An 18,374-nucleotide genomic window follows, 5' to 3' on the forward strand; every position below is an offset into this window, starting at 1 on the left:
CCTCCTTTTAAGGTCCCAAGAAGTCTTTAGTGAGCAACCAAAAAATGGTTACTTAGACAAAAAAAGAGAATTAATGAATCATGAAAACATGTGCTTTTTTTTTTAAGCATTCACACTTTCCTGAGTAAAGTACACAAAAATCTCACAAGACATCTTTTTAAAGCACCAGGTCTTTGTCTCTTTCCTCCGTGTATCTCTTGCAGACTCATTACAGTCCAGATGGCAAATCTGAGCCAAGCTCGGATGTTCTGATGAAAACATTAACAGTGTATTTATGAATACTGTTTTTCTAATATATTATCACTTGAGGGTTTTATGCCTGGGAGATGGGAAATGGCTTCTCTAATGGAATCTAGGGAAAGAATAAAAATGTATGTATGGACATCTTTGGTCCTGACGTGACAAGACTTTGCCAAAGAATAACAATATTGATGGACATTCGAATGGGCCTAAAACTTTCTGAATTCTGGCACTTCATCATCAAAATATTTTTATTGTGTAAAATTTAGACACTTAATATTTTTCAGTATGGATATGACCAGGTAAAACATGAAAAACCAAATGAAATGTATTCCAGATTTTATTGCTTGAATAACCTAAGTTCAAGGTATCCAGGAGAGAATGGCACATCTATTCTCTGATGACTTTGCTAGAGGCAGAATCTGTTTCTCCAAGGTCCTGGGCATTCCTGAACATCAGGATGGAATTAAAAATCTTCAAGGCTGGGCCAAGTTTAATGCGCATCACTTTGACTATATCTGTCTGGGTCAGAAGCAGGAAGGCTTTGCCATCAATCTGCTGCAAATGTAAAAGAAAAATTTCTTCATTTTCCTCCAGGCTGTATTTCTGACTCTTTTCCCACAATGCCCTTGAACCAGATAAGGGCAAGATTCCCTGCCCCTCCCTCCCACCACACTCCTTGGGCTTCTTTCTCTCTACTTTTCTCATCCTCTTTAAAGAACATAAGCTCCCTGAGGACATTGTCTTTTTTTTTCTGCTTTATTTGTATTCCCACTGCTTAGCATAGTCCAGGAAGTGCTTAATAAATCATTCACTTGCTGGCTTGACTTTGTCACCATTTTTCTGATTTCAAACCCATTTGTCCATGTCAAAAAGAGATGTTATCACATAGGGGACAGAAAAATGGCTTTAGAGTCAAGAAAATAGGATTATACAATGTGTGACCAAAATCATTTGACTTCTCAACAACCTAGGCAAGTAAGACTATAAATTGTAAATAAATTATGGCTACATATATCAGTGGAGGGAGTTTCCATAGGAGAAAGATCCTATCTACCCTCATGACTCAATACCATTACCTCTCCCCACACCACTACCATCACCAACTCTTGTGTGATCAAATATGAATAAACTCAAATTCACACAAGTCACTTAACTAGCCATACATGCCCTGATTTAAGAGACACAAGGCTCATGTGTCTCCTAATAATAATACATAATAATTTATTTATATTATATTTAAATTGTTATAATTATATATATATATAATTATTATATAGCATATATTATAAAAATAATAAAAATAAAAGGATTATGGCTTTTCTGAACTATTTCTATTAGAATCAATCTTTCCAATTAGTTTTTTTTTTTTGATCATTTGAATATATTCTTAAAAACAGACCATTCAAATGTTGTTAAGTCACAACAGAGGATCGACACTAATTGTTCGGTCCAGGAAGTGGGAGTGGGATTTACTTTGGCTGCTCAAGTAGATCTCCCCTAAAATTCATCTGGTATCTTGAGAGAGACACAAGGTGGCCTTAGAAAGACATGGAGCTATATATCATGGGGAAGAAGCCATATAAGACAATAAAAAAAGTTGTAATTAAAATGACCAAGCAGGACCCTGAACACAAGAGGTGGAGAGGAAACAAATACTTTTGCTGACAATTCTTACCTCTTTTTTGAAGTATCTGGAATGATCTTCACAACCTGGAAGGCTTTGCACAAAATTTGCCACCTAAAACATAAAATGAAAACTTAATTTTAAATATGTGTATAGTAGGTGCTTAAAAGTTTAAATGCTATTTGTTCTAATTTACTGAATAAACTGAAATAATTTCTTAGGTCATAATTTCATTAGGTCATGATCATAATGTGACTTAGCAAAGTGTTTAATAAATGCTCTCTGTCACTACGATTCTGCACACATATATTGTATCTAGGATATACTATAATATATTTAACATGTATAAGACTGCCTGCCATTTGGGGGAGGGGGTGGAGGGAGGGAAGAGAAAAGTCAGAAGTGAATGCAAGGGATAATGTAAAAAATTATCCAGGCATATGTTCTGTCAATAAAAAGTTATAATAAAAAATTAATAAATGCTCTCTGTTTTTGTATCTCTCTCATAAACAATTTTACAACTGTGTATATATGCATATGTGCACATACATGCATATATTTCAAACTTTCAAAAATAAACTCAAGAAATCCCCAGATCAGCCAATTTATTAAACATTTATTAAGTGCTTATGATACACAAAGTACTGCCCTAGGTAGTGAAAGCCTAAACAGTTCTGGCCCTAGAGACAAATACTTGTGGGGGTGGGGAAGCACCGAAGTCTGGGAGAATTAGGGAAGGATGCTTTGAGGAAGTGGCACCCAAGGTTAGCATTTAAGGGGGAGGTGAATTTGGGGCAGGGAGAACAGCTTGTGCAAACCCAAAGTACCACATTTGGTAATGGTTTATAGCTTAGGGAGTGTTGGAGCCCAATTTAGTCTAGTTTTAAAAATTTGATAGTTAAATTACAAAACTGAGCATTTTACACCTTGACAATCAATGAACTCTGAAAATTAAAGCTTTGTTTATTGTTTATTTAGATTCAAGGAAGTAATAAAGAAAATGTCAATAATGTAAATTACATTTTAGAATCTGTAATGGCTACTCCCCTCCCATACCTTTGCTAGTAGTCCAATAAGACTGGAAAACAGAACAGGTCAAAAAAAAGTTAATGGGAGACTTGACTATGGAAGGCCTTAAATGGCAGGCTGTTTGTGTTTCTATCTAATAGGCAATGAGAAGATATGGAAGGTTTTCTGAGGGATTCAATCTGACCTATGCCTTGAGAAAAGTATTCTGACAGCAGTTTGGAGGATAGATTGGAGAAAAAGAAAGACTAGAAGCTGGGAAGCTAAGTGAGAGATTATGGGGCTGTAAACCATAATGTTAGCAGTGAAGAAATGGGAATGGATGTGATTGCTATTATGGAGGTAAGATAAACAAGACTTGGAAGCTGACTGACTAAAGAAAGAGAGGGAAAGATTTAAGTGACTGAAGTCACTTAGATGACCCAAGATTACACAGGGCTCCTGTCACAAGGTTCCTCCCATTTTAATACTAGGGCCCAATGTACTTTCTGGACACTTTAGAGAAAGTAGTTTCAGTTGAATGGTATGGGTACAAAACCAGATGGCAAAGTGATGAGAAGTGAGTAATGGATGTGAGGAAATGAAGTTAGAGAGCATAAAGATAATTCTTTTTAAGAGTTTGAGGAGAAAGATAAAGGACAATGGCTTGCAAAGTCACTTTGGGTATCTTTCCCATTCTTTCATTTCCTATAAAGGATACTAGACTTTATTTGGAACTATTCAAGCAGTTACACACATTTGAAGCTCTTCCATATCGGTCAAAGTTCTAACAAAGATCTGACCGTAGATACAGGAAAATAACAAATTTTCCCTATAGACACATTTCCCAAGACTAGCAGATCAAACAAAAGTGAAGAGTACAAATGCCCAAGAGTTTGTCCCTGGTGCCACACAGGGCTTTGACCCAGTGCAATTATTTTGTCTGACGCATAGAGTCAACTTTATATTTATATTTGAAACAGAATCTAACCTTAATCATCAAATATACATTGACACAGTTAAGCTGAGACCTGGGAAAGACCTTAACTTAAAAAGACCAACATCTCTACTTGTCCAGATCTGGACCCAGATGGCTTTGGGGGAGAAAATGATGCTGGTGACTCTGCACTGCCTTCCTTCACTTAAATCCAACTCATTTGCACAACATGGCCATCATCTTCCTGATGTCATGATCATTCTTCAAGATAGAAGGACAAACAACAACAATAAGGTCTCCAAGTTAGCTGGCATCCTGCCCAAGATTGAAGAGCATGTTCCTTGAAGGCTAGGAATAATCTTAATCAGTCCTTCAGAGACTGACTTTTTACAGGAACTGGACCTTACTGAGGAAATTGGGGGGAAAAGCCTGGATTCCAATTTAATTTAATAATTGGTTACTAATATAAATGTAAAAGAGTAATTTCTCTTAATAGGTAGTGTGTGGTATGGCAAACCCCAATTCAAAAATACTCAGAGATATCTCAAAATGAAGAATCGAATTTTAATAGGATCTCATGAGAAACGGACAGTCCTGGAGTTCTCCAGTGAAGGGAGGTCAACCCCCACAGAAGTCAAACCATGACACCCCTTTTCCCCTCATCTGGTTAATTCTCACTACTTTGCTTAATGTTTGGAAGTAGCATGGGTTTGTTAAATTCTAGCCAAGCCAATATGGTTGGCTTATTGCAGATATATTTAATTGAATTTACAGTGGTCAGTTTCACTTTACAAATGTTTGCAGGTATTTGCCTAAATTTATAGGTTTATGGTGGTCAGCCCTACAAAGTTTACTTGAACTAATATGAGGTTTGTACAAAGAATTTCATTTTTCCAAAGCCATCAGATCTTCATAAACTAAATTCATATTATAGGTTCAATCTACCTTAGTTAACAATTTTAAGAGAAACCATATAATCCTTCACAATCAAGAGATTTCTTTAGAGGTAAGTAATCCCTTGGATTAACCAAGGACACTTTGTTTACCTCAGGCTTCTTTAATCAACAAACAGAGATTAGTTAGTTTGTTGACTTCTGAATATTTCCAAGCCATCAAATAGTCAGATTCTTCTCTAAGCAGTTAAGTAAAAATCCAGGAGATTATCTCAGAAAGTTCTGCTAGAAGAGCAAGTCTTGGGTTCTTCTTCCCAAAGCCTTAAAGATTAACAGACCTTTGGAATTGGGGCTGGAATTATCAAGTGATTATTTTGAGAAGCCCTCAGTTTCCCTTTTTCACTCAAATAGGAATAGATTTTGGTGAATATAGGTCCTGGTGGACTTTTCTGGTGGTCTGCTCAGTTCAGGTTAGTCTTTCTGAGTTTAATTCCTGAGAACTAGATGTAAAATTTAAAAATAAGGAAGGATACCTTTATGAAGAACAATAAATTTCAGTGTCAAACTTCTCCTGGAAAAATTAAAGGGCAACCAAACTCTAATATTTTCCTACCCTCATGAAATGGCTGATAAATCTCTATAAAGAGCTACTCGCCTCTCTGTGGCAGTGCTGCCTTGCACATAGTAGGTGCGTAGTGTCACTGAAATGAAATAAAACAAAACTGGTAACTATTCTCTCTCTCTCTCTCTCTCTCTCTCTCTCTCTCTCTCTCTCTCTCTCTTTTTTCTCAAAAGCCAAAGTCTTTTGGAGGCAATTTATTAATTACAAATTTCTGCTTTGTAAAGAAATACAGAATTTCTTGGGCTTTTGATTTACTTAAACATAACAGTGATGTTAACGCCAGTGTACTTTTGGTGGAATATTGTCCAGAAACCTCTCCAGCCAGGAAGTTTACCCAATCCTTGGACTACTTCTCAGTTTGAAAGCACCATCCACCTTTGTCACTTGGCTGGCTACTCCCAAGACATCCATTTTAAGGAGAGGGCTCAGGCTAACTATCTTTATCCCTTGCCAAGCTGCACTTTTGACTCTGCTAGAGAAGACTTTCTCTATGGCATGCCTTCCATCTCCTAAGCCCACTGACTTCACAACTCCCCTTCTCAATTCCCTTTTATATACCTCGTTCCCTCATTAGAACAAATTCCTTGAAGCTGGGACTTTCTGCTTCTATTTGTATTCCTAGTGCTTAGCACAGCCCCTGCACACAACACAGTGAGGGATAACAAATGCTGGTTGACTTGACTTGAAATCATTCCCTCCCTCTTTAACTGCTCTCATTTAAATCTAGTCGAAGGTCACTATAAACAGGACAAATGCTTTCTAATAATCTTAGGTTCAGGAATCATGATCGTTCCCTAAAGTTGATTGTTTTAGTCAAAAATTCAAGTGACTCTAGGGACTTTGGACTAGCGCATTGTCATAATATTTTCCAATGGACGCCTTGGTTCTATATATTTTTACATTCTCCCATTTTCATTCTGGGCACAAAATAACCTCAAGCATGAGCCATGCTTCTAGGATATCATTTTGTATTCTCTCTTCTCATTCTTTAAGCTGCATATAATCAGCAGCAAGAAACATTACTCGAGTTGGTTCATTATAAATTTGGAGCTCTCTGCTTTTTATTTCAATACAGCAGATGCAGCGCAACAATGAAATAAAGAGAACTATTCCAGATGCTCAGGGTGTATATCAAGTGGCATTTAGGGTAGAAGCATTGCCTAGCATGATTCACTTTCATTTTTATCCAAATCCAATTCAACTCTATTCAGTTCAACAAACATTTATTTATTAGGCATCTTCTCCATTCAGAAGGAGAGGCAGTGACAGCAAGGGCAGGAACTCTGGATTCCTCTGGTTACTAGCTAAGTCATTACGGACAAGTCCCTATCCCAAGCAGCTCTCAATGTATATGTTATAGGTATCAGTAAAAAAACTAGGTGGTCCAGTGGATACAGCACTGGGACTGGACTTGAGAAGACTAGAATTCAAATTTGACTTCAGATATCTACTAATTGTGACTGTGGACCAAAAAAAAATCTGTATATCTCAGTTTTCTTATTTGTAAAATAGGGCTAATAATACTAACTATCCTCCAGTGTTTGTCATAAAGATCAAATGAGATAATACTTATTAAGTATCTGGTATGAAATATGTGCTATGTAAGTATTAACTTTTATTATTATCAGTTCACATCAGGAGATTTCCATAAAGATAACATCATAGGTTTAGATCATACTGCTATTCCCATCAAAAAACTAACCAACCAACCAACAAACCTATGGAAGGCATTGTTCAACAGCTGAGGAATTTATATTTTAGTGACTCATGATGGGGACAGGATCTGACTATGACCTTGGTTCTAGAATTCCTCACTGGAATTTCTGGCTTTTTCAGTACATATTAAAATCATTTTGATTTATCAGTCACTACTGACCTCTTCTTAAAAAATTTCACCAAGACACACACATAAGCTACAAGCTATAGGACCTACCAGTCAAATTACCAAAGGGATAATTTATAGAGTTAGATAAAATAACAATGAAATTAACTTGGGAGGATAAATAAGATGTAGAATATCAAAAGAAATAATGAAAAATAAATTGAGAGAATAAAAGGACCATGACATCAGGGAGGTGATCCTATGGCATACAAATTAAAAGGATTTAAATGAGGGAGGGCTGTGCAAAATGGTACTTCTAGAATTCTAATAATATTATAAAGCAGTGATCATCAAAACCTAAAAAATAGATCAGTAGAATGTATCAGAGAAAGAAAATAAAAAAAATAATTGGACTCAATAGTTCAGTGTTAATAAGTGTCAAAATATAAATATTAGGGAAGATATATGGCAAGAATTGTTGGTAAATCTGGAAAACAGTGTGGCAGAACACTACCTAACACCATATACAACAGTCAACTGAAAATGGATACATAACATGAATATCTAAAAAAACTAGATGATAATATGAGAGCATACTGTTTACAATTATGGGCAAGGGAATCAATTTTTAAGCAAACAAGGGATAAAACTGATCATACATAATAAAATAGAATACTTTTATTACCTAAAATTGAAAAGGTTCTGCGTGAACAAAATTCATGCTATTGGGATAAGAAGGGAAATGATTAAATGGGAGGAAATATTATTACTCATAAGACTCTGATATCCAAGACATTTAGGAAACTAATAAAAATACATAATAAAAAAGTCACTGCTATCTATAAGCAGTTTAAAAATATGAACAAGTGGTTCTCAAAAAATACAAATTATTAACAACTATATGGAAAAATTTCTAAATTACTAATAGAAAAATAAAAAAAATAATTCTGAGATTCTATCTTACACTCAGCAAAAAGGCAAACAAAAGATGTCAAGAGACAAAGAAGGAAAGGCTTTACAAAGATGGAGATCATCATGCATTATTATTGGAGCTGTGAATTTATCAACCCTTCTGTATAAATAATTTTGAATTATGTGAAGTTGACTAAAATATCCATATCCTTTGACTAGAGATTCTACCAGCAGGCATATACCCAACCAGGTCAATGACAAAAAGAAAAATCTCATACATAACAAAATATTTGTAGCAGTTTTTTTTTTTCTTTGTAGTAGCAAAGAATGGGAAACAAAGTAGATAGTCATCAATTAGGTAATGGTTAAACAAATTATGGTACAAGGCTATAGTGGAATGTGCTGTAAGAAATGATAAATATAATGAATACTGAAAAGCAGGACAAGATTTATATGAACAGATACAAAGAAAAGTAAGACAAATAGTATACACAATGATTATAACAATGGGAATTGATTCTATTTACTGAGTAAATAAGATAATTTTTTTTTCCAGGTGAACAAGATGCAACGAATTGTCTTTTGTAACCTATAATTAGCTTATTAATGGAAGAGGTAGATGGGGCATAGTGAGTTGAATGCTGAGCCTGAAGTAAAAAACATTTGAATTATCTTCCTGAGTTCATATCTGGTTTCCATCACTTACTGTGAGACTCTGGACAAATCACTTAAGATTTTCTTCAGCTTTCTGATTTATAAAATGAGCTGGAGAAGAAAACTATTCTAGTATCTTTGTCAAGAAAATTCCAAATGGGATCATGAAGAGTCAGACATGACTGAAATGACTGACCAATAATGACAAAATTTAGCTTATCAGTACCCTTCTTAGAACTACTAGGTTGCTTGGGTGCAGACTGAAAAAAAAAATATGATTGGAAATCTAGATGGTCTCCAGGCTAAGGAACAATCAGAAAATTAAAATGATGGTACCGAATCCTAATAATTATGTTTGTTCCCCAAAAAGAGATAAGAGAAAGCACCACTGCCCTTTTCTTTGCATAAAATGGGAATTGTGAGTATGTATATATTACTTTTCTGATATGTTATTAGTCTTACTGAATTCCCGCCCTTCCCCCCTCTTTTCTTTTTATTGCTATAAAGAATGCCTCTTTGGGATGATAAGAGGAAATATTAGGCATACGTAGGTTATATAAAAGCAAAATATTAATAAAAATATTGGAAAAAAAAAACTTTTTAAGCACCACCATAGCTAGTGCTTTTCTAAAGGCCACTTAACTGTCAGAGTGAACTCCAGAGCAGAATTTAGCACCTGTGTACACACCTTGAACTGCTCTTTCACCCTGACATCTCTTCACTATATTTAGTTACTCAGTTTTATATTTAGTATGAAAGTCTCAAAATATTTTGTTTTTAGAAATAATCAGTATGCTGATGTCTGCTTTGGTCAGCGCTGGCTCCACAAGTATCATTTTATCTTGAGTCCTTGAACCATTTAAAGATGATCTTAAAAAAACTGGTTGAGGATAAAAACATCACCACAAATAGCCAGCCATCAAGCTGATAGGAAACAAAATGTTCTTGTCAGTAGATCACAGTGGACAGAAGGCTGGTCTCCTAGGGAAAAGTACTAGGCTTTGGCTTCTGGAATCACTTGTAAATGAAAGAATCAGAATAAATGACCTCTAAGAGCCTAAGAACTTGTGATCTGATGTTCATCAAGAAGGATTCATAGATTTAGACCTGCAAGTGAAATTAGGGCTTAAAAGGTCCAAACTCTTATGTTATTAATATACGTTAATATACTATGTTATAATTATTGCAATATTATAATATGATTATATTGTATATATAAACATATCACATATATCAATACTATAATAATATATTATATAATTAACATAAATAACATGAGAAAGAATCTGGATTTGAACACAGGCCTTCTGATTCAAGATTCTACAAGGAATAGTTCATATACACTTTGGCTGTATATAATATCTGGTAAATTATTTCACCTATTAGCAAATATAAACTTTTTTAGTTGTAAAGCCAGGTTCTCTGTGAATTCTTTGAGTAAGGCTATATTATGTTGTTATGTTACATTATATTTTATTATATTATATTATATTATGTTATTTTCATGCTATATCATCACATCATATCAACAAGAATTTATTAAACACCTACTATGTGCTAATCTTTGTCTTAATCATTTTTACAAATATTATCTCATTTGATTGTCACAATAAACTCAGGGAGACAGATAACGTTATCTCACATCCCCCTTTTTAATAGTGGTGAAGAAATTGAGACTGAGTTAAATGACTTGCCTGGGGTCTCATAGCTAGAAAGTGTCTGAGGTATATTTGAACTCAGGTATTCTGACTCCAAGCCCAGATAAGAATCCACTTAGATTATGGATGACATTCAGACACTGAGAAAACCAATCCTATTTATTAAGTAAATAAGACATCTTTTTTTACTTTTCCAAATGAACAAGAAGAAATGAACTCTCTTTTTGTAACCTGAATTTAACTTATCAATACCTCTTTCTTTGAACCTACTGTGCAGCCCCTTGGATGCAGGCTGCAAAAAAGATGTGATTGGAAATCCAGATGTCCTCCAAGTTAATGAATAAAACGAAATTTCTGAGGCAAAGAGCACTTCTGAGGGTTAGGGGATTATACCATTCCCCAAGTGTTCTTTATGGATAGTGAATTATTTTATTGATATTTCAAGATACATCATCTGTTCAGGCAAGTGAGCGCCCAAGAAATAATTCTTCATTTCTGAGGAAAATATTTTAGCAGCTGAGTTCTAAAAAAGGTCCCCAGCATTTCTGTCTATTTGTAGGAGAAATGCTTTTATAGAGTAAGAAAATATTTTGGAATTTTGGAGACCTGAGTTCTGGTTCCAGATTTGTTAACTAGAAAGTTATTCCCCTTCCCTGGGACTTGTCTTCTTCCCTTGTAAAAATGAAGGCAACGAAAAAGACATTTTGTAAGGTCTCTTCCAGTTCTAACATTGTAAAATTGTAGGAATTTCATTTTCTGAAAAGCAGAGAAGAAAGTAGTTCTGTTTGGTAGTACTAGTTTAGTCTGTAAGTTGACTTGATTTCTCTGCATGTAGATTTAATTGTTCATTTCTAGACCAGCAAAGGCTTTAGATTATGTTTTTTTCTTGCTCCTTGAAACCAGGAATTGTAAATCATTATTACAGACAGAATAAATTGAAGATAGCCAATGGAGGGAAGGCATTAATATTAAAGAAGTTTCCCTGTATAAATTTATTAAATAAAGTTTCCCTGTATAAGGTGGGATTTTAGCTAAGACTTGAAGGGAGTTTTGGAAGCCAAAAGGCAGAGATGAGGCAGAAGAGAGTCCCAGACTTTGGGGGACAGTCAGTGAAGGACCCCAGTATCTGGAGATGGGGTATTTTGTTGGAGGAACAACATGGAAGTCAATGCCATTGGATCACAGAGTATTTGGTGGAGAGAGTGAATGTAAGAAAGCTGGAACATGGAGTGGGAGACAAAGTATGAGATTTTCCAAGGTCTAAGAGAAGATGGTGGTAATTAATATAGAGCAATGTGGTACATTGGAAATCCTGCCTCTTATTCATTACCTCTGACTTTGGAAATCACTAGCCCTCATCGGGTCTGTTATCTTAATCTATATAATAAGGGGATTGAATTAGATGACATACAAGGGCAACTAGATATTTCAGTGGATAGATTTCTGGTCCTGTAGTCAGGAAGAAACATTTTCCTGAGATCAAATCTGGCCTTAGACACTTATTAGCTATGTGACTCTGGGTAAATACCTTAATTCTGTTTGCCTCAGTTTCCTTATCTGCAAAATGAGTTGAAGAAGGAAATCCAAGCTGCTTTAGTACCTCTGCCAAGAAAACCCCAAACAGGGTCAGGAAAAATTGGACATAAGTGAAAATGACTGAGCAGCAAAGTCCCCTCTTGGTGTAAATCAAATTATAAAGAGACTGCCTATTCAATGAATGCTTACCTGTCCTACAACTATCAAATTCTGTGGCTAGTAATCAGTGTCTGTATTTATCCGATCCTGATGTTTTTTTGGTTAACCCATTGGATTTCCCAGCCACTCCAAAAATAGCCAAGTCTCTTTTCCCTGTTTGGGGTTAACAAGTAAGTTCTATGAAACTCAACTCAAAGGATTCTTGACCAAAAGTTTAAACTAATGCAGGACTTTTACAAATAATAACATGAGAATGAAGTGGAAATTTGGAGTTTTGGAGTTCTGGAGTCAGTGGGCCTGGAGTCAGATCAGCAGTAAGAATGTACAGCATGACCCTCATCAAAGACTGAGGGAGATGGATTTCTGGAGGGAATGTGGAATGATTTTTCCTGGTCCTTAATCCAGGCGGTGTTTTACCTAAATGATTAAAGGCTGCCACTGCTCTGGGAGAATAATGAATATGAAGGATGACACAATCATTTGGAGAGTGGAAACTTTTCTCACTCCTTTCCTTATAACCTACTTTTGTTGACATCCATCTCTAGATCTCACTGGGACTAGTTTTTTCCAGTGGGCTCGCTGCTTTTTCCAAATCCCTCCAATTGCCAATGTTTTCTGTTTTGCTGAGCCTGTTGTAGTGTGCCCGACTGTACCACCTTACAGGACATTTGGGATCATGTTTCCAGTCCGTCTCATTTTTTTTTTAAACAGCAGAGTTTGTCATTTGCCTGTTTTATCCCCCCAAGGTCCAACTGCCTAACATTCCTATCCTCAGCTTAGCAGTGCCCTGGATTCTTTGAACTGCATTCCCCTGTGTAAAGCTTGCTTTGAAAGTGACTGCCATCTTTTAGTGTTAATGAACATTTGGGGAGCACTTGGCTGGGGATGGGGCAATTTATATACAGTGCTTTAAAAGTTCTTTTTTCTTTTTTGAATATAGGAAATAAAAATCCCTGTGCTTTTGCCAAATATACATAGCAAGTCCTCTCTGCAACAGCTGGTGAGATAGAGACATATGGTCTGCTCACCCTACCACTACAACATGTGTGTATATATACATACATACATACTCACTGTATAGAACTGTGTGTATGTGAATATGTATGTGTATATATATATACACACACATACACACACACACACACATATATATATACATATAAGCCCATATATGCCATGAGTGTGCTCTGTGAAATTTATTCCCCAGGAAAAAAATGTCCCTGTGCAGAGGCTGTGCTAAGCTAAGGGAAAGTAAAAGATTAACAGATGGAAAAGACACAGTCTTATCTACAAGGAGCCTACAGTCTAATACAAATAGAATATCATTAGAGTTTAAAAGTCAAAAGAAACTCTGCTAGTGGAATAATAATGGTCATTTTAATCACCCTCATCCTTTGTGCACAGAAAAAAAAAAAAGAGATGTCTGTTTTTTCTAACCAAATGTGATTAGAAATAACCAAATTTCTAATAATATGGAATAGGTCTTCCTCTAAACCTAGGCAAAAAGGAATATCCATTCACTTCTTTGTCATCTAAAGGGAACCGTACTTAACTGACAGGGTGCGGTTCATTTAGTACATACTGTTGCAAAATTCTGCTCCATCACTTTTACTACCCAGGAAGCACAGAAGTCATTTTTCTTAATCTAGCCATGCTAGAACTGCTTTTTCAAATAATTTCCATTCTGAATACCACCGTCAATCAGAATTCCATACCAGATTCAAGCTGTTTTAAAATTGTGGCCAGTGGAAATACCTTGTACTCTGAAACATCCTTCATTTTTATTTGTCCAACACTGTGCTAGGTGCACAGTAGAGATAAAATATAAGACATGATCCCAAACTTCACGGAAATCAAAATCTACATGGAAAGAAAAGTTTAACTTATATGGATCCATGAAGTGTTAAACTATGTGATATTATTCAGTAATTTTTTCAGTCATATCTGACTCTTCATGACCCTATTTGAGGTTTTTTCTGGCAAAGATATTGGAGTGATTTGCCATTTTCTTCTCTATCTCATTTTATAGATGAGGAAACTGGGTCAAACAGTTAAGGGACTTGCATAGGGTCACACAGTTGAGAAATGTCTGAGGCCAGATGAGTCTTCCTGCCTCCTGGTCTCATACTCTATTTACTGTGCCCCAAACTATATGATATAAACTGCCAAAAGATCATTTGATTTATCACTAAAAGGTTTGATTCAGGCCCTTTATTTTATAGAGGAGGAAATGGAAGCCAAAAAAAGTAATTGTATTTCCTAAGGTCACACTGGTAATCAGAGCTGGGACTTGAACCTAAGTCTTATCTAACCTTTTAAATCTAGCATTTCCCTCCCTTTTTGTATAATGCTGCCTTCCAGGGCAATAGGAATTCAGAGAAGGGAGAAGTGAGCATGGTCTAGAGCTCTCCAAGAAGGCTTCATAGAGCACAGAGGGCATTTGAGCTGGAATTTGAAGGGAGATTAAGTTTAGACTCGGTATTTGGCAAATCTATTGTTCAACAAACATTCATTACATACATGATGAGAAGACAACAGAGAGATAGCAGAACTATATGAGTCTTATTGTGTTTCTGTTTTCTCTAACCAAGAGCATGATTTTTAGGCTTGGGGAAAAGAAAGAACAACTAGAAAAAAAAAAAGCTTTGTTTTTTTCTTGGCTTAGATGTCAGCAGCATGGCTTAATGTTGTGGTCCTCATATGGTTATAAAGCTCCATGGTAGTAGGAGAGACTAACAGTGTGGTGATCAACAATATCAGAAAGTCCATTTGGGCACTGCCCTGAAAGCCAACCTATTTGGAGGAGCACTGTACTTAAAAGGGATTATCTTGGAAAAAATTGGTATGGAAGCCAAGCAGATCAATTCAGCCATTAGGGAGAATATGAAAGTGTAGCTAATTAAGAACAGCAAAAAAAAAAAAAAAAATCACTATCTTAATTCCTATTGATGGCTGCTTGAACTTTAATTGAGGAAAACAATGAAGTTATGGTTTCTGCATTTGGTCAGAGTGGTCATGCTGTTGGTGATATTCTAGGAAAACTTGCAAATATTTCTTCTGGCCTTGTAAAGATCAGACCAAAGAAAGACCAAGATTAGAAAAGGTGCATAATGCCTTTGCTATAGTAAAAAATATTCATGTAAAAAAAGTTAACAAAGAATTCAAATCCAACATAGAGTTGGTGATAAAAGAATATCTAGCTCTTCCCAAGATCTTCAACTCATCAAGCCAAGATAAACTGCAGCCCTGAGTACCCTTTAAAGAACTTTCTGTAATGTGATAGGTGATCTTTGGAAAACAGGACAGAAAAGGAAAGGGGACATCCTGGAGATGTGTGGATATCCTGGTATTCAAAAAGGGGAAGAGACTGGAATTGGTAAGAAGTCTGGTGAATCTGAATTCTGGGACTGACAACATTCTATATTGAATTATGAAATAAATAGTTTAGGGCATTGAATAAAGATTTTTAAAAATTGTAACATCCAAGATCACTTCCTTCAGATTCAGTTAAGTCAAGCTAGCTTCATTTAGGGGGTGGGTTAGAGGTCAGCTAATAATGGAAATGTCTTTGAGACAGCAAATTTGTACTACAAGGTGTCTGACAAAATCTCTAATGTTATCCTTGTTTCATAAATGGGTCAATATCAACTTAGAGGAAGTTCTCTAGTATAGTGTCCCTGGGACCTCTCATTAGTCCTATTCAACATTTTCAGTAACAGCTTTGGTAAAGTCATAGATGATGTATTTATCGAATTTTCAGCTAACACAAAGTTTGGAAGGACAGCCAACATGTGGGATGACAGAATCAGGATCTTAATAGCCTGAAAAAATGAGCTGAAGTGAATTAAGATGAGGCTGAATTAAAATAAAAGTAAAGCCTCTTTTTTTTGGGTTTAAATGATTCAGCACAAACACAAGTTGAGAAATGTCTTACTACATATTGATGGGATCTTGGGTGTGGGGAAGGAATCAATAACAACAATGTGAATAAACTCAAACTTCAGATAGATCTATGATCTCACCAAGACAGGCACCTCCTATATAGATTACAACCAGCTGTGCCTTCTCATCTCATGCATCTTTATCCACGATCTTCCACAAATCCTCCTTAGGGAATCCATAGGACCTGTTGGAGACTTTCTTTTAAATATTTCAAGGATACTAATGTCACATTTGGACAGTTTATGTTTTATCCCTTGTTCTTGCTCTATAATTAGTCCACCTCTTTTTCTGCTCTTTTCTGTCATTTTTAAAAATGACAATTTTTTCCCACTTTAGTACATGTGAGCTATTGTTGGTCATATGCTGCAGACTACTTGCATTTATCATGTATTTAGTGTCAATTGAAATTTATTTTTTGAGATCATGTATTTTCACTGGAATAGTCTTTATATTAAGTTGGCAGGATTCCATGCTTAGTAAAAAGAAAAACAATACATTCTCCAACCTAAAAGGAGAAATGCTAGGAGACTAAGAGACAATTTTCAGTAAAAGTCCCCATATTGCTCAGAGAAAAATTAGGAGCAATGTATAGTTTAATTGATCCTGATTAAACTCAAAATTTAAAGGCAAACATATGTGATTTGACTTTTTTTTCCTGTTTTACACTTGGCATTATAATTTCTTTTTTAAAAAACACTGATAGATAGTTCTTGTACATCTCCTTTTGGAGAACTCCAAGCTTCATTTCACTTCACTCTTTGCTTAATTCACCCTCAGTGGCCTGCTCTACCTTCCCACCTTGGGTAACTGTCCTTTCCCTAAATCTTCATTTCTTAGGACCTCTGGCTTCCTTTAAGTTTCAGCTCAGGTACTACCTCCTACAGAGGGTCCCTTTCTCCATACCCATCCCACTTGTGTCCCCCACTATGCTTTAACTTAGCATGTCAGATAGACAGCTGAATCTGAAGCCAGGAAGACTTGAGGTCAAATGTGGCTTCAGGCATTTACTAGCAGCAGGCAAATTATTAAAATCACTTTTTACCTCTGTTTCCTTCTTAAACAGGGATACCAATAGCATTTGACTCCCAGGGTTCTTATGAAGACTAAATGAGTATTTGTCAAGCACTTAACCTAGGACCTGACACATAGTAATGGTTAATAAATTTTTCTTTCCTTAATTCATATCATATATATGTCTAGTATGTAAATAGATGAATACTGTATCCCCAGTTAAAGGCTCCCTTTGAGGAAAAAGAAGAGTTTTGCTTTTTTTTTTTTTAAATCTCTAGTGCTTAGCATATTGCCTAGTACACAAAAAGCACTTACATCAACTTATTTGCATTGCCACCTGGGCAATGCTAGCACTAGTGTATATTAGCAATAATCCTAAAGTTGGATCTGATCTTTGATAGTGTAATACAGCTTCAAGAGCTCCGAATTTGTCATCAGAGGAACTAGACTAAAACTCTATCTCTGATATCACATAAGCTAATTCTTTTTTAAATCTCTCAGTTTATGAGTCTTCTTCTACATAAGGAGAGTCAGATAGAATAATCTTTGCAAATCCCTTTTAGTCCTAATCCCATAATTCTGCAAAGCCAAGGTGAATAAATTACTCTCTAAGAGAAAGGAATTTAGTGGTAAGTAATGAAGAAATTCTATTGGAGCCCCAACATGTCACTGGACAAATAGCTACTCTCAGAGAGTAATGGGCTTGTAGTGATTCAAGAGTCTATAATGAGAATAGTAGCAATAAGCAAGTTCTGAGAAAGGAAGAAAGCTAAAACTTGAAGCTTCCATGTATTTTCACATTTGTATTGGGAAAAAAATTAGGGTAGGAGAAAGAATACTATGGTTGGAACTACAAAAGTGGTTCTAAATATTGGCTTTAAAAAAGCTTACTACTGAGTGATCTTGGGCAGGTCACAAGCTTGGCGATAATGCAAAAAAGAAGAGTGATTTGGCGAACAGATAAAGATCTGTGTTCAAGTCACACTTTTAGTGAGACATATAACTGGTTGTGTGACTCTGGGCCAGTCAGCTAATCTTGAAATGTTCTTGACACGTCTCTAGCACAGGAGGTGCTGACCCAAAAGAGTTTTCTCACCTGGCAGGTCCTATAAACGTGAAATCCCCACTACTGCTAATGCACTTAACCAATCTCTCAAAGTTCCTTTAAGAATTAAATCAGAAAATGTTCAAGAAACAAGAAAACAATTTGTAAACCATGAAGTGACACAAAATATAAGTTTTGAATGCTGTTTCATGATTAAATGCAAATTTTTAAGTAAGCAATATGCTGAGATGAATGCTTTGGCCTTTATGATTAAATTAAAACAAGAAGGGTTAAGATGAAGATGGTAAACT

At 35.7% G+C, this 18,374-nt stretch overlaps 1 protein-coding gene across 1 annotated transcript in view; it reads right to left on the reverse strand.

Moving 5' to 3' along the window:
• Positions 1–562: 562 nt before the first annotated feature.
• L3MBTL4 (L3MBTL histone methyl-lysine binding protein 4) overlaps positions 563–18,374 on the reverse strand; it is a 503,358-nt gene continuing 485,546 nt past the window's right edge. Inside the window, exons 18-19 of the mRNA XM_051970424.1 lie at positions 1,919–1,981; positions 563–798 (exon numbers count right to left, since the gene is read on the reverse strand). Coding sequence (XP_051826384.1) covers positions 631–798; positions 1,919–1,981 — 231 coding nt within the window. The 3' untranslated portion in view covers positions 563–630. The remainder of the gene's footprint in view (positions 799–1,918; positions 1,982–18,374) is intronic.

This window comes from Antechinus flavipes, chromosome 1 (assembly GCF_016432865.1).
Source record: "Antechinus flavipes isolate AdamAnt ecotype Samford, QLD, Australia chromosome 1, AdamAnt_v2, whole genome shotgun sequence".
NCBI classification, from domain to species: domain Eukaryota; kingdom Metazoa; phylum Chordata; class Mammalia; order Dasyuromorphia; family Dasyuridae; genus Antechinus; species Antechinus flavipes.